Source organism: Canis lupus, chromosome 8 (genome assembly GCF_011100685.1).
Source record: "Canis lupus familiaris isolate Mischka breed German Shepherd chromosome 8, alternate assembly UU_Cfam_GSD_1.0, whole genome shotgun sequence".
NCBI lineage: Eukaryota > Metazoa > Chordata > Mammalia > Carnivora > Canidae > Canis > Canis lupus.
In genome coordinates, this window is record NC_049229.1 from 26,535,753 (window position 1) to 26,559,576 (window position 23,824).

General features: G+C 33.9%; 1 protein-coding gene across 6 annotated transcripts in view; it reads left to right on the forward strand.

Annotated features, from left to right (window-relative positions):
- KLHDC1 (kelch domain containing 1) overlaps positions 1-23,824 on the forward strand; it is a 42,454-nt gene that overhangs the window by 5,719 nt on the left and 12,911 nt on the right. For 4 of the 6 annotated variants that reach the window (XR_005363224.1, XM_038544645.1, XM_038544642.1 and 1 more), the window contains 9 exons: positions 8,216-8,286; positions 8,751-8,868; positions 9,292-9,410; positions 13,058-13,136; positions 14,838-14,921; positions 17,408-17,491; positions 18,132-18,190; positions 20,570-20,682; positions 22,099-22,171. Coding sequence is in view for 5 of the 6 variants with exons in the window: in XM_038544645.1 (XP_038400573.1) it covers positions 8,216-8,286; positions 8,751-8,868; positions 9,292-9,410; positions 13,058-13,136; positions 14,838-14,921; positions 17,408-17,491; positions 18,132-18,190; positions 20,570-20,682; positions 22,099-22,171 (800 nt within the window). In the remaining variant the exon portion in view is untranslated. The remainder of the gene's footprint in view (positions 1-8,215; positions 8,287-8,750; positions 8,869-9,291; positions 9,411-13,057; positions 13,137-14,837; positions 14,922-17,407; positions 17,492-18,131; positions 18,191-20,569; positions 20,683-22,098; positions 22,172-23,824) is intronic. The other 2 variants (XM_038544643.1, XM_038544646.1) reach the window with 2 other exon arrangements.

Sequence of the window (23,824 nt, forward strand, 5' to 3'; positions counted from 1 at the left end):
CAAATTTACTTGGAAATGTCACTGTTACCAAAATATATGTATCAATCTACACTCCCATCAGCCTCCTCCTTGCTCTACATCCTTGACAACATTTGGTACCATCTGGCCTTAAATACTTCGCTAATATAGTAAGTGTGACATGATATTTCATTGTGGTTTTGTTTGCTTTTCCGTGGTTATTAATAAAGTTAAGTGACTTTTCATATGAACTATTATGAACTATTTGTGTTTCCTCTTCTGTAAAAATGCTGGTTCATGTCTTTTGCTCATTTGTCTATTGGATTGATTTTTTTCTAACTGATTTATAGGAATTCTTTAAAGCATATACTTGTATGAGTTGAATATGTCTTCTCAGTTTGTAGCTTATCTTTGTGCTTGCTTGATGATTGTCTTTTGTGCAATACAAGTTCTTCATTTTAATATAATTTCAATATTTTTCTTAATGCTTTGTGCTTTCTGCATCTTTAAACTTTCCCAATATGGAGACCATAAAATTTTCTATATTCTAAACAATTTTCAGTTTTGCCTTTCATGTTTAAAACTGTCTTTAATCTGAATTTTTTTGTTTAATTGGTAGGGATCTAGTTTCATTATATCTCTATATGGATAACCAGTTGTCCTTGTGTCATATATTAAATACTCCTTTCCCTGCTAACCTGCAAACAGTCCATCACACATCAAGTTTTCATTTATGTGTGATCTGTTTCTAGGTCATTTATTATGTCCAACTGGTCTGTTTATTCTTTTGACAAAACCACAGTATGTAAATTACAAAAGCTTTATTTTAAGTTTAAATGTTTAAATGTTAAATTAGAAGTTTAAATACTCTATCTGGTTCTTCAGGAATATTTTGGGATTTTTTTTGGAGCCTTTTGTGGGTTTTCTAATTTTATTTTTATTTTGTAGTAAAATATGTAAAACTTATTATTTGTCATTTTAACTATAGTTTAGCATACAATTCAGTGGCATTAATTACATTCACAGTGTTGTACAATATTACCACTATCTAGTTCATTTCTCTGACAGAAACTCTATACCCATTATGCAATATCTCATATTCCTTTCCTCAGTCCCTGGTAAATTCTAATCTTACTATCTTTGTGAATTTGGCTTTTTTCTAGATATTCCAATTAATTGGAATAATATAATGTTTGTCTTTTTGAGTCTGGTTTATTTTACTTACCACAATGTTTTCAAGATTCATCTGTGTTATAGTGTATATCAGAACCTCATTCCTTTTTATGGCTGAATAAGATTACATTGCATTATATACTGCATTTTGCTTATCCATTCATCTGTTGATAGAATACTTGGGTTGTTGCCATCTTTTGTGTATTGTGAATAACGCTGCTATGAAATTGGCATACAAATATTTGAGCCCCTATTTTCAATTCTTTTGAGTACCTAGGATTTGAAATGCTGGGTCATATGGTTATTCTACATTTAACTCTTAGAGGAACTGTGTAATTGTTTTCCACAGTGCTTCCTCATTTGTATAAACTTTAAAGTGAGATTATCAAATAAAGTACTCTGTTGGGAATTTATGTTACTGTATTCAATCATTAGATCATTTGAGGGTGACAGACATGTTATAAAATTGAGTCTTCTCCGATTATATAGTATATCTCTCTATTCAGAATTTTTTGTCTTGATAAAGTTTTACAGTGTTTTCATAGGGATCTTGTACATCTTTTGTATTTCTTAGCTTCTTTGTATTTTTTATTTCTATTGTTAAGTTTTTAAAAACTAAATTTCCTGATTGTTGCTGGTGTTTTGAAATATAATTGACTTTGAATACTTTTGAGTCTGGCAAGCTTTCTTAATTTACATTAATTCTCATAATTCATCTGTTACTTTTCTTTTTATTTTCTATGTAGATAGTCATATAATCTGCAAGTGATAACAGTTTTGTTTCTTCCATTCAAATCTTATTCCTTTTATTTTTCTCTGGTGGACCCGAAGTACAATGTTAAATAGAAGCTGTTTTTTTCTTGTTCTTAATCTCAAAGGATAGTTTTCAACTATTAATCATTAAGTTTGATGTCTGTGTTTTATTTGTAGATAACCTTTTTAAAATTGAAGAAGTTTTCTTCCATCTAATTTCCAATGATTGGGTGTGGAATTTTGGGGAGTGATTTTTCTCCATTATACTGAGATAATCATATTTTCTCCTTTAGTCTCATAAAAGGATAATTTATAGTGATAGTATTATGCTAAATTGATATTTCATTTTCTGGATTCAATGTAAGTTAGTATATTATTTTTCTTATACATTACTAGATCCTGTTTACTAATTATTTATTGGGAGGGAGAATTTTTATATCTGCGTTTGTAAGTAGACTGAGTATTGTTCTTTTATTTTCGGAGATGGTTTTTGTAAGATTGAATTAGTTGTTCTTAGAATGTTTGGAAGATCTCATCTGTAAAACCATCTGGTCCTTACTTTGTAGGGGAGGTTTTAAATATGTGGCTCAGGGGATCCCTGGGTGGCTCAGCGGTTTAGCACCTGCCTTCGGCCCAGATCGTGATCCTGGTGTCCCAGGATCGAGTCCCACATAAGGCTCTTTGCGTGGAGTCTGCTTCTCCCTCTGCCTATGTCTCTGCCTCTCTCTTTCTGTGTCTCTCATGAATAAATAAATAAAATCTGTAAATAAGTAAGTAATAAGTGGTTCAGGGCAGCCCGGGTGGGTGGCTCAGTGGTTTAGCGCCCCTTCAGCTCGGGTGGTGATCCGGTAGACTAGGGATCCAGCCCACACCTACGTCAGGCTCCCTGCATGGAGCCTGCTTCTCCCTCTGCCTGTCTTTGCCTCTCTCTCTCCCCGTGTCTCTCATGAATAAATAGATAAAATCTTTAAAAAAAATTTCTGGTTCAATCTATTTAAAGCCATAGATTGTTGAGATTTCCCATTTTTTTTTTCTTGAGTCAAGTTTGGTAAGATTCCCTCACCCCCACCACCAACCTCAGGAGTCTATCCATTTCATGTAGGTTTTATTTTATTATTATTATTATTTTAGGTTTTATTTATTTATTCATGAGAGACAGAGAGAGGGAGAGAGAGACACAGGCAGAGGGAGAAGTAGTCTCTACACAGGGAGCCCGACTTGGGATCCGATTCCGGGACTCCAGAATCATGCCCTGGCCAAAGGCAGGAGCTAAACCGCTGAGCCACCCAGGGATCCCCTCGTGTAGGTTTTAAAATTTCTTGGCATAAATCTAAGTTGTCCATAATACACTCTATTTAATCTCTCTAGTAGCTTTAGGAATGTCCCTTTTTCCATTCCTAAAATGATTTAATGGTATCTTCCGTTCTTTCCTTTTTTGAATAATTTTGCCAGAGGCTTATCAGCCTTCTGAAACACAAACTTTTGGTTTACTTGATTCTCTCTGTTGACTTTTTAAAATTTCATTAATGTCTGCTTTTTATTTTCTTCTACTTTCTTTAGGTTTATTATGTTGTTAGTTCTTGAATTTCTGAAGTTGGATGCTTAACTCCTTCTTTTTGAGACTTTTAAATACTTGTGTGTAAGGCTGTACTTTTTCTTCTAAATACCTCTTTAGCTGTCTTCTTTGTTTTAATAAGCAGTATTTTGTTATTTTACAGTCCCAATATTTTATACTTTCCACGATTACTTCTTACTTGACCCATATGTTGTTTGGGAAAATATTTTAAATTTCTATGTTATTTTTATAGTTAGGTTACTGTTACTAATTTCTAACTTAATTGTGTGGTATTCTGAATGTGGCTTATGTCTATCTGTTGCCAGTCCTTTGGAATATGTTGAGGTTTGCTTTTCGGACTAGCATGTGATCATTTTCATAAAATATACCTTAGTACTTTTTTAAAAAAGATTTTATTAATTTATTTGACAGCGAAACAGAGCACACGAGCATAAGCAGGGCTGGGCAGAGGGAGAAGGAGAGGGAAAAGGGGAAGCAGGCTTAGCAGGAGGCCTCATATGGGGCTCTACCCCAGGGTCCTGGGATTATGACCTGAGCAGAAGGCAGATGCTTAAGCGACTGAGCCACCCAGATGCCCCTGTACCTTAGTTCTTATAGAGAGTATATATACAAATTATCAGGTGAATATATATGTCTATTTTATCAATCAATCTTGCTGATTGTGTTGTTCAATTATCCTATATTCTTTTTTATTTTTTAATTTTCTGTTCTATCAATTACTGTAACAGGCATTAAAAACTACTACTACTCTGACTTTAGATTTGTTAGTTTCTCCCTGTGGTCCTGTCAGCTTTTACTTTAATATATTTTAGGCTACCTTTTTATGTGTATGTGAATTTAGAATTATGATATCTTTCTGGGTAATTGAATATTTTATTATTTTGTAATGATCCTTTTAATCCATAGTATATTACTTGCCTTAAAATCTGTTTTCTCAATATTTCTATACCAGCGTTCTTTTGGTTGATATTTGCATGGTGTATCTTTTTCTATCTCCTGATGGAAACTTTGTATATCTTTATATTTTAGATGCATGTATTATAACCTGAAAATACCTAGATCTTGTTTCTATCTAGTCTGATACTCCGTATATTTTATTTGAAGGGTTTAGCCTATTTATACTTAATTTGATTCTGATATACTATTTTCATCAGATGTGGAGTTTTTAGAGAGAGAGAGGGAGAGCATGAGCTGGAGGGTGGAGCAGAGATAGAGAGATCATCTTAAGCAGGCCCCATGCCCAGTACAGAGCCTGATTTAAGGCTCTATCTCATCACCCTGAGATCCTGACCTGAGCCAAAATCAAGAGTCAGTCGCTTAATGAGCCACCAGGCACCCCAGGTTGTGTTTTATATTTGCCTCTCTCTGTTTCTCTTCCTCTTCCTTCTTAACTTTCTCATTTCACAGATTTCTTAATTATTGATTATACGATTTATTTCTAACCACGTAGTAGCTATTCTATTTTAGAATGAATACTTTGGGGATGCCTGGGTGGCTCAGTGGTTGAGCGTTGCCTTTGGCTCAGGTGGTGATCCTGGGGTCCTGGGATAGAGTCCTGCATCAGTCTTCCCCCCGGGAGCCCCCTCCTCCCTCTGCCTATGTCCCTGCCTCTGTGTTTCTCATGAATAAATAAATAAAATCTTAAAATTTTTTTTAAGAAACCCAAATACTTCACAAAGTTCAGAGTTTTAATAGTTTTCCTTCTTCCCAGAGAGTTCAAGTACTTCAGAAAGTTTAAAATTCAATCACCCCTTTCCCTAGGTGATTCTATTCTGTTTCTCTCCCTTTAAATTAGGCATCAAAGAAAAAGGTTAGCCCTTTTTATGTGTTTAAATTTACCCACACATTTACTAATATTTTGCATGCTGTTTCTTATCACATTTCAGATCTTTAATCAGGTCATTTTCCTTTTGTCTGAAATGGCACAGCTATTATGATTTCTATAAGTGAAGGTTGATTACCAACTGTTGCAACTTTTTGTTTGTCTGAAAATTCTTTATTTTACTTTGGTTCTTAAAATACTTTTTTTTTTTTTTAACTGAGTATAGGATTATAGGCTGACAGTTACTTTCATTAAACACGTTGGCTAATACTTAGTCTTGATTGTTGCTAATAGGAATTCAGTCATTAGTTGCCATTTGTTTGAAGGTGATTTGTTTATTTATTTTGCAATTTTTAAGAGTACATATTTTTCTTTGATGGTCTGTTGTTTTATTGATGTGGCTTGCTATGGATTTCTATTAATTTATCCTGCTTGGAACTTGTTAGGACTTCCTAGATCTCAAGGTTTGATAATGTTCAACAATTTTGCAAAATTCCCACCCTTTGGGATCCCTGGGTGGCGCAGCGGTTTGGCGCCTGCCTTTGGCCCAGGGCACGATCCTGGAGACCCGGGATCGAATCCCACGTCGGGCTCCCGGTGCATGGAGCCTGCTTCTCCCTCTGCCTGTGTCTCTGCCTCTCTCTCTCTCTCTCTGTGAGACTATCATAAATAAATAAAAATTAAAAAAAAAAATTCCCACCCTTTGTCTCTTCAAATATTACCTTTTCCTCATTCTATTACATTCTCATGAAACTGTAATTAGACTAAGTTCTTCTCTTTCTCCATGTATCCTAACTTCTTGTTTATATATTCCATCTTTCTGGGCCATTTTTTTTTCTGGGCCATATTTTCAGATAAATCAGTTAACTAATTCTCTCCTTAAGAGTCATCTCAACAGAGCAATTTTAGTGGAATGATGGGCTCAAAAGCCAGATTAATCTGGCTTGATGAGAGAATGAGAAGTGGAACCAGTGGGGACATTCATTATAGTTAGTATGGAGTTTTGTGTGAAGGGAACTGAGATATAGAAGGATTAAGGGAGGGTTTGTTTGTTTTAAAGGTGAGTGATATTAAGGCACATTTGGATATCTATAGGAATGATCTAGTAGAGAAGGAAAACTTGTAGGAAAGAGGGGATGATTTAGGAATGAAATCTCTCAGAAAACAAGTAGGAACTAAGTCCAAATTTTTCAATTCTTTGATTCGTTTGTGTTTTTGTACCACCCTATTTAAAGATTAGTGAAAAGGATTTTTTTTAAATCAGGCTGAGGTGAGCCTGCAGTCAATTTAACAAGTATTATTCAACTTATCCATTCACTCAATCAATCAACAAGCATTACATTTGGCTTTTATGTGTGGGGCACTGTGCTGGGTTCTGGGAACAGAATTATAACAAGAGAAACATGACCCATGCACTCATGAAGCCAATGGGTTAGTGGTAGTGGGTGGATGTGATACAGACAAAGGACTTGGAAGGGGAAGCACATTACTGTGGGAAAACATTTAATAGGGACTTTAATCCTTTATCCTTATTCTGGGAGATTAGAGAAGCAACATTTAAGCTGCTTTCCAAAGAATGAGTAGTTAGGCAAATTTTGGGAGAGCATGCCAAGAAGAGAGAAGAGGCAGATGAAGTCCCTGTTGGAACAAGGAATTTGCAGAAAATTAGGAACTGAAAGAAGACTAGAGAATAGCGAATGAAAGGGAAGATGAGCTTTGGAAGGATAGCAGGTGCCATGTAGTACAGAATCATAAGAATTTGAGACTATTCTGGGAGCAGTGGGGAAGCATTTGAAGGACTTAAGGAGAATAGTGACAATCTATTTTCATAATATTTCTGTTACAAAGGTGTGTACATGAGGCTGCTGGAGCCTGATGCCATTAAACCTTAGAATCATACAGTTATCACACTCATTACAATTATATGTTACTTATCCATCTAATATGACTTCCACAGTCGGACATGAATGAAAGTTTCCTTGGAATTAATGGAATGATTTTTTGCTCTGGGTGTGTGGGTATGGGTGTGAGAGAGAGGAAGAGAGACAGATGGTAGGGGTCAGATACTTGGTAGTCAAGATACTATTTTTTTAAATTTAACAAACCAAAGAAAAAATTAACCAACTCTAGCGTGTTAATAATGTATGCATCCTACAGTCTTAGAAATTCTTAAACTGCTTTCTTTTAAAACTGTTTTTGAATTATTTTACAGACTCTAATAAATTATGATGAATTTGTGTAAGGATTTGTTTTAATACCTAAAGTTTTAGACTTAAAAGAAATGATTCTTTTTTCTTATTTCTCTTTTCATCAAAAATGTCAGAATGTGCTATTCTTTTTATGTTATCAGCTTCTTTAGAGATTATTCAGATTCTGAGTTGTCATTTTGACTAAATTTATCTTGATCCTTAGAGTCTATGTTTAATGAACACCTAACACTATGCCTTGCACATAGTAGGCACTCAAAAAATATGCTCAGTAAATCAAGATATCCGATACAGTGCTCTTAATATACCTTGTAAAAATTTCTTCCTTAATTGCTTCCTTTCACCCAAAACATATTGCCCTTTTTTTGTATTCATTTTCTCTTGACTTTGTAGTCTTCAGTATTCTACTCTGAATGTTATTATTTTTGCTATTTTACCTTATTCAGGATCCCTTTTTTAAGGTTCAATTGCCCCGAGTCTTTTTCTTGAGACTCATATATTTGCTATTTTGTATTCTAAACTTTTCTTATTTGCCCACTTTCTCTTAGAAAATGTCTTTTTTCCCTTCTTTTTAAATCTATCTTAATTTAAATTTAAAAACCCATCTTGGAGCCTGTTTCTGATTTTGTATTTTGCAGCATCTTAATCACAGTTTTCCCATCCTGAGGAACTATTTAATTGTTACTGCGTAATTGATAAACATAACTTTATGTATTCTGTTTTTAGTCTATTGAAGACAATGAAGTATATTTGCCTAATGATGAAATTTGGACCTATGATATTGATAGTGGGTTGTGGTAAGTAATTTTAAATTGCAGAATGTCCAGTCTTAATATGTTTTAAATATTTTCGTAGACTACAGGGAATTTAAGACCAAACTTAGAACATACTGCAACATTTATTGTCTTCCTTTCCTTTTCTTTGAATGCTTTATTCTCTCTGGCTCTTTCTTTCCCCTACTTCCTTCCTCTGTTCTTTGTCATTTGGCATTCCTCTCGAGCTAAGGCTGTCCCAGAAGACTTTGCTTTGTTCTACCAATTAATTCTCAATTCTAGTGATCCATGAAGATTCTGCAATTTTTTTCCCAATAGGTTAAAAATCTTTACCATGGATCTTAGAGTTTTTACAGTGTTGGCTACCATTGCATTTCAATTGTAATTATCAGTGACAATTTTCATTGAAAGAGCACTCATGGAGTTCAAAGGGAATTTTAATTTGCCTTTCTGAAAAGTCACAGAATTCCATGTTATTCTTGCTGCAGGACCATGCACCTCATGGAAGGAGAACTCCCTACCTCCATGTCAGGAAGTTGTGGTGCTTGCATTAATGGAAAGCTGTACGTTTTTGGAGGATATGATGACAAAGGATACAGCAATCGAGTAATACTTTCTTTCAATTCAGGAATGCAGAAAAATGTATTATTTAGTGCATCTCACAAGTTTACAAATATTTAAAAAAGAAGAAATAAGTAGAAAATCTTGAGCTTACAAGGTTTTTAAAAATAGAGTGACAATGCAGCCATTGTGTTCTTCTCTTCTTCCACATCTTTCTGCTTCTGAATTAGCTCCATGCTTAGTTGGTGTCTGTAGGGCAGAGCATGATGGGACAAGATCCATTTCAGTATGTCTTATATGTCATTTTTCTTCTAAAACACAGTCTCATTTTTATTAACTTTACAATGAAAAATTTTACCTTTTAAAGAGAAAAAAGTAGTATTATTAGTTCTTGGATCATATATCCCTCAGACACAGACTTAATTTTTAAATGGCCTATCTGCTAATGGTGTTCTCCTCTTTTAAAAGCTTTATTTTGTTAATTTGCGAACAAGAGATGGAACCTATGTTTGGGAAAAAATCACCAGTTTTGAAGGACAACCGCCCACACCACGTGATAAACTTTCTTGCTGGGTATATAAAGACAGGTAATGTATCAAAGTCATCTCATTAACTACACTTAAGTAAGGGTCATAGCTTGTGGCCTAAATGGAGAAAACTTGAAAGTCTGGATTTTTCAAGGTATAATTACAAACTTTTGACTCTGTCAGTAATGGCAGTTCTGCATCCTGGATAAGAGCCATGTCATAAGAATAAACATTGTGGAAGCAACTATTTGTTTTTCAAAATAAATTTATTATTTAATTAAACTTTCTGAATAGTTAACACATTCACATGGTTCAAAATTCAAAACCATATCAAAAAGTTGATCGTGGGGCAGCCCGGGTGGCTCAGCGGTTTAGCGCCGCCTTCAGCCTGGGGCCTGATCCCAGAGGCCCGGGATCGAGTCCCACGTCAGGCTCACTGCATGGAGCCTGCTTCTCTCTCTGCCACGCTCTCTCTCTCTCTCATTAATAAAGAAAATCTTAAAAAAAAAAAAAAAGTCGATAGTGAAAGGTCTGCTCCCACTCCTGTCCCCATCCACTCTGTTCCCTCCCACCATGCACAAATAACTACTTCTACTACTTTCTTTTGTATTGTTACAGTAGTGGTTCCCAAACTTGGAATTCCCCTATAGGAATCACCTGTGGATTTTTTAAAAATTCCAAAGCCCACGTAATACTTTACACTAATTAAATGATAATCTCTGAGGTTATGATATTTTGAAACTCCTCAGGTGATTCCACTGGGCCATTTCATATTTCCACTGGTAATGTACACAGGTTCTAATTTCTCCACATCCTTACCAGTACGTTCTCTTTTCTGTTTCTTAATTTCTTTCTTTTTTCTCTTTTTAAAAAATAATAGCTATCCTAGTGGGTATGAAATGGTGTTCATTATGGTTTTGATTTGTATTTCCCCAGGCACTAATGATGTTGATCATTTTTTTTTAATTTTTATTTATTTATGATAGTCACACACACAGAGAGAGAGAGAGGCAGAGACACAGGCAGAGGGAGAAGCAGGCTCCATGCACCGGGAACCCGATGTGGGATTCGATCCCGGGTCTCCGGGATCGCGCCCTGGGCCAAAGGCAGGCGCTAAACCGCTGCGCCACCCAGGGATCCCTGATCATTTTTTTCATATACTTACTTGGCTATTTGTAAATCTTCTTTGGAGAAATGTCTGTTCAAGTCCTTTGCCCATTTTTAAAAATTGAGTTGTCTTTTTGTTGTTGAGTTGTAGGAGTTCTTTACTTATTCTGGATCTTAATCTCTTATCAGACATATGTAGAGTTTTTTGTTCTAACGTTTTGAGTTGGCTGGCCTAATAGAATGAGTTAGAAGTATTCTTTCTATTGGGGTGGGGGACAACTTCAAGAAGGTTGGCATTAATTATTCTGTAGGTGTTTGGTATAATTTACCACTGAAGCCATCTGGTCCTGGACTTGTCTTTGTCAGGAAGTTTTTTGTTTGTTTGTTTGTTTGGTTTTTGTTTGTTTTTTTGTTTTTTTTTTGGTCAGGAAGTTTTTTGATTACTGACTGAATTATATAGGTTTATTCAGTTTTTCTATTTCTTTATAAGCCATTTTTTAAAAAAGATTTTATTTATTTATTCATGAGAAACAGGGAGAGAGAGGCAGAGACACAAGCAGAGGGAGAAGCAGGCTCCATGCAGGAAATTTGATGTGGGTCTCCATCCTGGGACTCTGGGATCATGCCCTGAGTCAAAGGCAGACACTCAACCGCTGAGCCATCCAGGCGTCCCGCCATTTTTTTCATTAGCCATTTTTGATAATGTCTTTCCAGAAATTTTTCTATTTTATATTTTCTACTTTATTTCTAACACCCGATCTGTTGGTATAGTTTTTATAGTATTCTTTTATAATCCTTTTAATTCCTATACTGTTGATAGTAGTGTCGCCTCTGTCATTTCCAGTGTTGGTGCTTTGAGTCTTCTCTTCCTTTTTCTTTGCAACCTAGCCTAAGATTTGTCAATTTCGTTGATCTTTTCAAAGAACCAACTTTTGGTTTGTTGTCTTTATTTTTCTGTTCATTGTTTTGCTTATTTCCCCTTTATTTTTCATTATTTCCTTCCTTCTGGGTTTATTCTTCTCTTTCTGATTATTTCTTAATGTGTACAGTTATGTTAGTGATTTGAGATGTTTTAAAAAATTGTAGGCATTTATAGCTATAAAATTCACTCTGAGCACCTCCTTCACTGCATATCATAAGTTTTGTTTTATTGTATTTTCATTTTTATTCATTTCAAGGTAATTTTTATTATCTCTTGTAATTTTTTCTCCATCTATTGCCTGACAGTTTTTTTTGTTTGTTTGTTTTTTGTTTGTTTTTCTTTTTTGTCTTTCAGCACTTTAAAGATTTTACTACCTTGCTTTTGGCCTCCATTTTGCTGGTGAGAAATTCACTCTCATTCATGTTTTTGTTCCTCTGTATATGTCTTTTTCCCCTGGCTTTTAAAAACTTTTAAAATTTTTGCTCCTCATTGATTTGATTAAAATGTTCTTACTTGTAGTCTTCTTTGTATTTAACCTCTTGGAGTGTGCTGAGCTTCTTAGGTTGGTGGGTTTATATCTTTCATCAGTTTTGGGAAGCTCTTAGTAATTATCAGATATTTCCTTTACATGTTTGTCTCTTCTCCTGTGATTCCTGTTATATATACATTAGACCATTTGATATTGCTCCACAGAGCTTGGGCTACCTGAGTTTTCCCCCTCATCTCTTTTCTTCTCTTTGTTTTAATTTGGATACTTTTTATTAACCTCCTGACCTGTCTTCAAGTTCCCTGGTCTTCCCATTGCTATGCCCAGTCTACAGTGAAGCCTATTTAATCAGTTTTTTATTTCTGACATTTTTTTCCATTTTTAGCATTTCCATTTAGCAGTTCTTTTTCATGGTTCCCTATCTCTGCTGAAATTGCTCTGTTCTTCCTGCATGTTATCCACCTTTTACAAACTAGGTCTGTTAGCTGTTTATCATAGTTATTGTAGATGCTGATTAAATAATTAGAAAAATATTTATAGCTTAATTGGTAGGTCTTTGGGTCACTAGGGAATTCTTATTGTTCTCCAGTCCCACCTTTTGCTTTCTCTACCTTGGGAGATCTTTTTCAGCCTTGTACCTCCTCCCTTGGGCTTTTGAAGGCAACCATCCTTCAGATCTCCTATCCTGGTTTCAAACTTTTGTAGTCAAAAGCTCATATTGCTTCAAGGATGTTTGCTTAGTTCTCTTCTGCTTCCACCTGTTGGAGACTGACCCTGAGCCCTCTAAAGACCACATGAAAGACTTGTTGAGTGGATTAAAACTCCCACTGTGGCTGATTTTCTTAAGATACTAATTTGCTATGCCAGCCTACAAATGGCTGTTAAAATTTTGGGTGATTTCTTTAATGAACCCTATCTGTCCTGGATTCCTCCTCCTCTTATTGTAATACCAGGAATGAAAGCAACCATGCCTAGTCTCTTCCCTTCTATTGAAAGTTCATCACTTTCTGGAATTAGTTCATTTAGATTTGTTTGTTCCTTTCTCTCTTTGATTTTTTTTTTAACTATGTTGTTTTTAGTTTATTTGCCTTGTTTAGGTTTTTAGGGTGAGAGAGATGATCTCTTTCAACTTTCAATGAACAGACTGGAAATAGAACTTCTAAAGTGTGTTCTTTTGTTCTTGTTTTTCAGATTAATATATTTTGGTGGCTATGGGTGTAGGAGACACAATGAACTCCAAGACTGTTTTGATGTTCATGATGCATCTTGGGTAAGAGAGTAATCACTGTTTACATTTTCCTCTAATTTATTTATTTAATTTTTTATTTTTAAAGATTTTATTTATTTATGTATGAGAGACACAGAGAGAGAGGCAGAGACAGGCAGAGGGAGAAGCAGGCTCCTTGCAGGGAGCCCAATGTGGGACTCGATCCCGGGATCCCGGGGTCACGCCCAGAGCTAAAGGCAGATGCTCAACCACTGAGCCACCCAGGCGTCCCCCTTTTCCTCTAATTTAGTATCAACTGAAAGTCTTTAGAAATAATGAGCCCAATCTTTCTCAGTTTAACCTGCCATAATTGACACTATGAAAAAAATGTATTTTCTCATTTTTGGATTTAGATTCAGTTGGAGGAGTTTCTCTTACCTAGTAGTATTAGCCTTCGTGACTACTGGCAGAGTAATTGCTTACCTTATTAATCACTTACATCTGCTTCTGTTAGATAAGTAGAGGTTTTAGGACAATTTGGAAAAACTTCATTCGTAGACAACCAGAATGGCTGTTGCTTAGGTATGTCCACCAGAACTGTTCATAGCTCAGGCTGACCTCTGTATGACAGTAAGTTGGTAGTGATATTACCCTTCCTATTTATTCTTATTGGTTAGCTAATAAATTGTTAACTAATGAAATAAGACATGACATAAAAACAAAAATCTTTTAAAAGATAACTTTAAAAACCATTGATCCCAGCACCAAGATACATAGTAGTTCTCTGGTTTTACCTTCTACTAGCATATATTATTATTGCACATTATAATGTAAATATATATGTACATTTCATGTGTATCTTTTTATATATGAGTATTTGAAAAGATTGCTGTGTATTTACATGGTTTCTGAGTTTTTAGAACAAAATATCTTTAAAGTTTTGCTACTTACAGTATTACTGATAATTTTCAGAAATATAAGTTCCCATTACTTACATCTACATATTTTTATTCATTCTTTTTCTCCCCTAGTACAGTTAGGCTAAGGATCATGTCCTGAAGTTTCTGGTATACAAGTAGATTTTTTTCATTTATATTTTAAGCTAAGTGAATTGTTTAGTTTGTTTGACTTGTTTGGCAAGTTCTGACAAAAATGAATGATGTATTAGTGGCATAGAACATAAAACTGACACAGGTGTAAGTAAAGTAGTAATAGAGGATTTCAACAATCCAGAGAGGCTAAATATAGTATAATTGCTAAGTGGTTGCCTTGCTAACAATTTTGTCTCTTTGAGGACAAAGAAGAGTGAGCACAAGTTTGACCTCTAAGAACAAATTGCTTGGTTAAGTTGAAGTAATTGGAACTTTTTGGAAAAAGGAACCTTGGTCCCCTAAAGTTCCTAATTGAAAAGATTAGGAATTCTGAGCATGTACTCTAGGAAAACAGATTGCAAAATAGAAGTGTCATTTTGTCCTCTACAATTTTAAAAGAGACAATTCCTTGAGGGAATTGGAAGATTATCAACAAGTTATGACTCACTGCAAACAATGCTATGAGAAGAGACGTTGCCAGGTGGTGGCTGCTACTACTGGTTAGAGGCCACACTTTGTGAGTCACTAGTGTATGCATTAGCTTTATGACTATGGTAACACTTAACACTATTTTTTTAATGATGTCTATTATTCTGGTAAATATGCAATGAAATTTATTACAATAACCTAAAAATTAAAAAAGCTTAAAATATTCTAAAAATTCCTGTTTTAGGAAGAACAGATATTCTGGGGATGGCATAATGATGTTCATGTATTTGATACAAAGACACAGAACTGGTTTCAACCAGAAATCAAAGTAAGTATTTTAAAAAGTTACCTTTATATTTATATATTCATTGATACTTTAAAAGGATATTTTTTTGCTGTGTTATTTGGATTTTAGCAATCAAGTTTATGACCATATAATCCCTTAAGTACTGTCACTAATACTTTTTTTTTAATCACCTATTTTTCTCCAGGTTAGCTAAGGTTTCTAGAAAAATTTTCTGAAGATGGTACCGTCACCATTCTTTACCCACAAGTGTGACATCCTGATTCAATGATGGCACTTTAAAATATCTTTTTATAATCCAGTCCACAATTTTGAAAAGCCCATATTTCATAAACTCTTGAAATCTACGTGCAGTTAAAGCATGACAAAAATACATTATTATACTCTTTCATGTGCTGGTGAGCAAACACAAGTTCAAATTAGCTTATGCAATAATGAATTTTTACATAGAGGCAAGGTATATTTTGGAGTGGCTCACACAGTGGAAAGCTGCAGGGACTAGGGCCTAAGGAGCTAGAGCAAGTTACTGAACATCATCACAACATCTTGCATCTGTCTTTTTAACCAGTGCACAATGTGATGATCTCAGAGACTCTAAAAAATTACATCTGCCCTCTCAAACTCTTGGTGTCTCAAATTCCACAGTAAGAACTTCACTCGTGCCTTAAGCCAAACAGTGCTTTATCACTTATTAAAACTCTTCCATTAACTGATAGCACTTTCCTATACTTTACTTTGAATAAATATAGCAGTTCTTTTCTCTAGAGAAGTTTTGGGTTGGTGGAAAAGAGAATATAATGGGTTGATGAATGAATGAGATCTGAAGGAAACATCTGCATAATTTCCATATGTTCATGGTAGGTGCCTTTGCATATGCATTTCATTCCAAGTTCTGAAAGAACTCTTTAAACATTTTCAGTGCATTGGCTACTGAATGTGGGCATAGGAAATTTAAGCTCTACATCCAATATCACAACTTTTCAGGATTACTTGAATGACTGTCCTGAAGCCAAGACAGTAAGAAATAATTTAGATATTACCAATTTAATACTTAAATAAGTGAGAGAGAACTTTCTGAAATGTGGTTCCCAGCCATCTGGCAAAACACAATTTTTATTATTACTCCATTCCTGATCTGAAATTTTGGAAAAATTATTCTACTATATACACATTTATTATAAAATAAATATTGACCTTCTATCAAATGCATTTAATAGCTACCTAAAGCTTCTGAATAAGCTGAGTTCATGAAATAAATAAATAAATAAATAAATAAATAAATAAATAAATAATAAAGCTGAGTTCATGTAATTCCAAACAAAAACAAAGAAATGGCATTTGTGTTAATCCATGTGTCTAACTGCCTAAATAATGCACAATGCTTATTAAGTTGCTTGAAATACTGAAAATAACTCAAGGATCTCTATTACTAATACATTGCTCTTAAGGGGTAAAAATCCCATGTAGGAAAAACACTTTCAACACTTCCATTTTATAGATGACACACTAAATGTCTTTCTAAAGTACACAGCTCTTTTAGGACAGAATTAGAATGCAAATCCATTTTTTTTCCAACTTTGACATCAACTGGTACACTCTACTATGCTGCCTTGTCTTTTGATGCTGATATTTGAGAATAATAAAGTACTTTAAGAATGTCTCTAAAAAATGAATAAAGTGGATTCCAGCTACAACTAGTCAGATAAACTTTTGGATAAAATATAAATAATATAAGAACTTATTTGAAGAAATCACCAGAGAAATTACAGTGAAAATATTGGTAAATGCAAACTAAAATAGGGTCAAGTGTATGTGAGACTGTTGGAGGGGGCTATGGACTGAGGTAAGAAGAGAAAGGAGTCAGAGAAAGACAAAAAGTAAAGATCAGGATGAGTAAATTTCATTATTTTTTAAAGGATTTATTTATTTATTTGAGAGAGAGAGAGAGCATGAGTGGGGTAGGGAGAGGCAAAGGGAGAGAAAGAAGCTCAAGCAGACTCCCCGCTGAGCTCAGACCCATGGTGGGACTAATCTACAATCTTGAGACCATGACCTGAACCAAAATCAAGAGTCAGGTGCCCAACCAACTGCCCATAAATTTCATTCTTGAAGAATGGTATTTGTCTGTAATCATTACTATTTATTTTTTTAATATATATTTTAAAGATTCTATTTATTTGAGAGAGTAGAACAAGTAGGAGGAGCAACAGAGGGAGACAGAGAAGCAGACTTTCTGCTGAACAGGGAGCTTGATGTGGGTCTAGATCTCAGGACCCTGAGATCATTACCTGAGTGGAAGGCAGATGGTTAGCCAACTGAATCACCCAGGTGCCTCTATAATCATTACTATTTAGAATGAACTTCTGCGTTAGGACTTTTATTGAGTTACAGAGGCAATGGTGGTTTGGTAGTCAGGCATTTCTTATACTCAGCATAGGAGTGTGACTTCCTTAGACTTCCTTAGAGATGTTTCAAGGCTTTGCCCTCTGTTTTCGCATGTCTTCTTGCAGGGTGGAGTTCCACCACAGCCACGCGCCGCGCACACGTGTGCAGTTCTTGGGAATAAGGGCTATATCTTTGGAGGACGTGTTTTGGTTAGTGTTTTTAATGGATATGATATTTTTATATGTGATTCTTCTTACAAAAATTATTTTCTGATTTGGGGGAACAACTGAATATTCAAATTATCTAGATACTAAATTGCCATTTAATAACTATTATTTATTTTTAATCTCCTAAACAGACTATAACAAGTAATCACAGATGATTTATAAATCATATTTTAATGAGAGAATCCTTCAATGCATAACCAGAAAAGTTTAACTTCTTAATATTTAAATCCTGTTAGTTTTTTTTTTTTAAGATTTTATTTATTCATTCATGAGAGAGAGAGGCAGAGACATAGGCAGAGGGAGAAGCAGTCTCCCTGCAGGAAGCCCAGTGTGGTACTGGATCCTGGGACTCCAGGATCACGTCCTGAGCCAAAGGCAGATGCTCAATCACTGAGCTACCCAGGCATCCCAAATCCTGTTAGTTTTCTTCTTTTCCCTTTGACACATTAATTGGGTAGCTCTATATTAATTTTATTAACCCTTAACATGGTTTCCCAACATGCAAACTTCTGATGTTAAGTAAAATGGAGATGGTCTATTTTTAATCTGAACTAATTTTAAAACTGAAATTTTAGCCCATAAAAGATGTAAAACACAGACTAATAACACACTTTTGTTTTAGCAAACTAGGATGAATGATTTGCACTATCTGAACTTAGATACCTGGACTTGGTCTGGAAGGTAAGTTTGAGATTTAAGTATATTTTAATCGAAAGGAGTATGTGTGTGTGTGTGTGTGTGTGTGTGTGTGTGTGTGTGTTTGGGACTGTAATCCAAATTTAAGTCTGTAAAACTGAACTAGTATCATTTTCTTCAGATTATATATCTAATATAGGAATATACAGATTTAAACTCAGAGTTTGTTCTTTAACCAAACCATATAAAACTTGAGAATACCAGCAGTTGAAAAGTGACTATGTAAAAGTACTGGTTTTATATTAAATATTCTTGAGAACTGGTCAGTAGAAGAAATAAAGGAACAGTTTATTGGGATCATCACAAGTAAACAAAATGAAGTTGGTAAAAGTCAGATTTTATTTGTAGTTCAAAATATATGTTTAACAATAGAACAAATCCATTTAGCTATCATTTCAGCTGTTCATGTAATGAGATGGAACCATAGCTATATATTATTCCAAAATAAAAATACTATTAAAAATGAAACTGTGAAAGTACCAGAAATGAAGATAGCAGATTGTGTTTAAAATCTTGGCATAGAGAAAGTTTTTCTAAAGATGGTATAAACCCAGAATTCATAAATGAAAAGACTGTTAAGACCACGTAAGAATTAAGTTTTTCTGTATAGAAAACTATATCAAAGTTAAAAGGCAAATTGGAAAATTCAAACAAAAAACAAACTGGAAGTCATATTTGCAGTATTTTTAACAGAGCTCAAACCCACAGGAACTCAGAAAATCAGTAAGAAAAAGACAATCCAACAGAAAAGTGGACAAAGAACATAAATGAGCAACTCATAGAAGAAATACAAATGGGCAAAAATTATTTTAAAAAGATGTTCAACCTTAAAGACAATCAAAGAAATGGAGCTAAAAATAATAGTTTTCACTTACCAGATAAAGAGGATTACAAATGACCAGTGTGCTAGGTTGTAATAACACAATTAGTGGGAGTATAAATTAGTACAGTTTTTCTGGAAGATAGTTTGACAGTATGTTTAAAATGTAAAATCAAATTTCTACTTTCATCCAGAATTTCTCTAAAGACAATAATTGTGTGTGTGTATGAGTGCGTGTATTACAACATTATTATAAAAGCAAAAGCTAGAGGTCATCCCTCATGTTCACAAGCAGGGATTCTTTAAACCCTGGTTCATTTGCCCAGTGGGCCACCATACTTCCATTACCAAAGGAAGTTACACTCATAGAAATATTCTAAAATATTAGTTGAATGAAAAAAGTTGCAAAGCAGAATATATGATCTCATTTATATATTTTTAATAGGCTAAATGTACATTAAAGCCTAAAGAGATATATACAAAATTATTACTATTTCCTATTGCTAGAGGACAAGATTATAAGAGCATGCTCCTTTTTAAAAATAATTTTGTGGTTGTTGAACATTTTGTAACCAAAATAATTCTTATAGTCAACACAAACAGTAAAAATAATTCCATTTTGGAAAAAATAATTTTATCTTTCACAAATGGCCCAGATTATTCTGGAACATTTCAGAATGCTGGAGAACGATATTTTCTCACCTCCTAAATTAAACTTTTGTACTTATGTTTGGTTTTTTTTTACTTTATTTTAAAGATTTTATTTATTATTTGACAGAAAAAGAAAGAGACAGTAGAAGCAGGAAGGAATAGCTGAGGGAGAGGGGAAACAGGATCCTCTGCTGAGCAAGGAGCTAGACATGGGGCTCAGTCCCAAAACCTTGGGATCATGACCTGAGTCAAAAGCAGACACTTAACCGACTGAGCCACCCAGGCGCCCCATGTTTTTATTTTTTTTTAAGAATAAGGCAGTATTTTTTGAAATCTTTAGAGATTTATCCTGGATCTGGAATGGCTTGTATACCTTTATTTTGAAACTAGAATAGCTAGCATTTTCAGGTGAAGAAGCTTTGGGAAATTATACAGCAAGTAAACCAAAGTAAAAGCAACAACACCCAAATCCCATAATGTCCTTGAGGAAATCAACTGAATATATAAAATTGAACATCGGCCAACAGTAAAAAGTTACAGACATGAAAATAATTATGTTGAAAATTTGAGGAAGTTATATGGATTAAACAACAAGAAACTTATGAAATATGCCCTGGGAATTAACTGGGAATTCGCTTTGTAATTTTCAGTCTGTGTTCTGTGACCAGGTGGAATGGACGCTAAATAGAAAGATTGTTTTAAATGGAAAGCTTGTTTAAATTCACCTAAGCATTTAAGAATGTTTTTAAAATCTTAATGGAAGTGAAGATAGTAAAATCAGCTTTTTAAAAAAGTTGTGAGGGCAGTTTTTTTATCTGAGATGATCAAAAACCTTTTCTTTTTACTAACATAGTAAGTAGATTTATATATATATATTTTTCCCCTTGCCACAGGATTCCTGTTAATGGAGAAAACCCCAAACATCGGTCATGGCATACTTTAACACCAATAGCTGATGATAAACTTTTTCTATTTGGTGGACTAAGTGCAGACAATATTCCATTAAGTAAGTCAATTAAAGTTTAGCCTACAATTATTATTTCATTCTTTTTTCTTAATATTTGATACTTAAGATGTCTTTCTTTTTATTTTTTTATTTTCTGGTTTACCTTTATTTCCAACTGTATGCTTGCATTAAGAATTAGAAGACCCCTTTGCTTTATTTAGTACCTTTGGCTCTCCATGTTCTCCTGTTTCCTAGGTATATAGAAAAGGAAGGGTGGTTGAACCTAGATGAATTAAAGCCCCTTTCAACTATAATATTCTGTGATTCTGTGCCTTCCTGATTTTTGATCCAGATTCTTACACTGTAGGCTGGAATGGGGATTAGAAGAACAGTCTTCCCCAGAAGGCTCTGGAAATATAAGGTGGGAAGGCCAGTTGCTTCTCTTTTTGTTCCAGAACTATAAAGGAAAGTGCTTAGCCAGAATCTTTAAACTCCTGTCACTGCTGATTCCAATGGCTAGGTTTTGTAATGTGGGTTTTTTTTTTTTCCCAGCAGTAAAATTGTGACATCAGTATAGACACATGACCAAGAGTATCCGTTTCTTAGTTTGGTATGTTAGATGTTTTGTGTTTTCTTAACCCAGAAATTTTCCATGACTAGAGATGTGTTCATAAGGGACTCATTTATATAATTCCATATAGGATCTGGAAACAGTGACTTATTTTTCAACAAAAATTGAGCATCAGCTGTGCATCTGGCAGTCTGCTGGGCAACAAACTCCAGAGGCTGGTTAGAGAAACAGGAGTTTCTAGTAGTGGATGTTAGTTACTGCGGATTGTTATGCTTCTCCAATTTGAAGGTTTTAATTAAAAGAGATTTGGAGTCTAATAAAAAACATCTATTTTTTTTTCAGTAGGGCTTGTTTAATATCATGTCTTTTTGAGCTCTAATGTTTTTAATTACAATTTGCTGTTTTGGGTCATTGACATGTGGGAAATTCCATGTCCTAACTCTTAGTCTAGTTGGTTTCCTCCTGTACAGACTCAGCCTAACTTCTGGCTAGTATGTGAATTCTTTTAATTTTGTTGACTATGATAGTAGCATTGTGGTAATGAGATAATGGCATTGTGGTTCTGTAAAAAAATGTATTTTTTAAAGCGATATTTACTGAAGTATATATGGGGAAAATGACAGGAGATCTAGGATTTGCTTTAGAGTAATTGAGCCACAAGAATAACAACAACAAAAAAAAGAGATAAACTAGGCACATGTGATAAAATCTTGGTAGTTGAATCTGCGATATGTGAGGGCTCATTGTCATGGTCACTCTACCTTTGTATATTTCTAAAAATTTTTTTGAGTAAATATGCATACATACAAAAGATAGTTGCATAAATGTAGCATTATAAATTGGGGAAATTTTAAATTTTATCCCAAAGACCTAATCTGAATTTCTGAACTGTCATAATATTGCAGGTGATGGTTGGATTTATAATGTCATAACAAATGGTTGGAAACAACTTATTCACTTACCTAAAACAAGACCCAGGTAAGTCTAGAAATTAATGAATAGTAAAATAGTTAAGAATTTCTGAAGTATTAAAATATAGCACTGATTTTATAGTGTTTGCCATTAAAATCATAAATCATCAAGAAAGATCTTTCAAATAAGCTTGATGTTGCCTAAATGATTTAATTATCATTTTAATTATATCTGATTGTTAGAAATGATCTATTCTGTTTTCATCTATGTTTAAATATTTGAAAATGTTACTCTTTTAGGTAAATGTATAATCTTTCCTGATAAATATGAAAAGGCTAAGAAATTGGAAGTATCATATGTTAATTTTTTTTGATAAGTAGACAAGAATGAGTTTGGCTTTAGTAGTTATTTATTTTTGGAAGAGGTTTATTTCAATGTAATGAGAAAATTACTTTCATGTTGATCAAATAGATGGCAGATTGTTATTTTATTAACTGATGTATTCATTAATATAAATTTTTTGAAAAAGAAACATGTTAGTTATTTGTGGTATATTATAGAGTGAAAGTTGTAGAAACAATATATTTTTAGACCACAATTGATCCTTGAACAACATGAGTTTGAACTGCATGGATCTACTTATTATATGGATTTTTAAAATAAATACAGTACTGTAAATGTATTTTCCATATGATTTTCTTAATAAAATTTTATTTTTTAAAATATGAGTCTAGTTGACATACAATGTCAGCTTCACATGTACAACATGGTGATTCTACAACTCCATACATTGTCCTATGCTCCCCACAATTGTAGGAAACATCTGTCACCATACAATGCTACTACTGTGCCAGCAAGTATATTCCCATGCTTTACCTTTTATTTCCTTGAGTTATTCATCCATAACTGGAAGCCTGTATCTCCCAATACTCTTCACCCATTTTGCTAATCATTCCATTACCTTTTCCTTTCAATCATCAGGGTGTGTTCATAGATCTCATTTTGCTTTTTATTTATTTGTTTTTTTTTATAACATTTTCTTTTCTCTAACTCACTTTATTGTAAGAATACAATATATAATACATATAACATACAAAATATGTATTTATTGACTTTATGTTATTGGTAAAACTTCTGGTCAACAGTAGGCTAGTAATACTTAAGTTTTGAGGAGCCAAAAGTTATATGTCAATTTTCAACTCTGGGAGGTATCAGCATCCCAACCCCTACGTTGTTCAAGGGTCAACTGTACAAAGAAAACCACATTGGTATTGTAATTCTTTTTATTCTAATTTAAGTGAGTAGTATAATAAAAATACATTCATAAGAAATTCAGAGTCAGCACGTTATAATCATTAGTAATTTTACTCTTTTCCTTGCTATGTATTTCAGAATTTTTTTGCTATAGATTATGTATAGTATGAAGTCAACTTAATGGTATGCATTTCAGAAGTTTAATAAGTAGCAATGAAGCAACTTACTTGAGAAAAAGGCCTGAAAATTTTTGTATATATTTCAGTGCCTATATCTATATTAATATGCACGTTTAGAGTTTATCATATCTACATATGTGATTCTTATATTTTCATGTGTAAAAATTCATTGGAGTGTATTATTTTAGCAATTTGGATCTTTTGAAATGCATTTTTTAATTTAAAGAGTTTTATAGTAAGATATGGGAGCCCAGAGTTCTAGTCCTTGCTCAGCCAAGTCACTTAA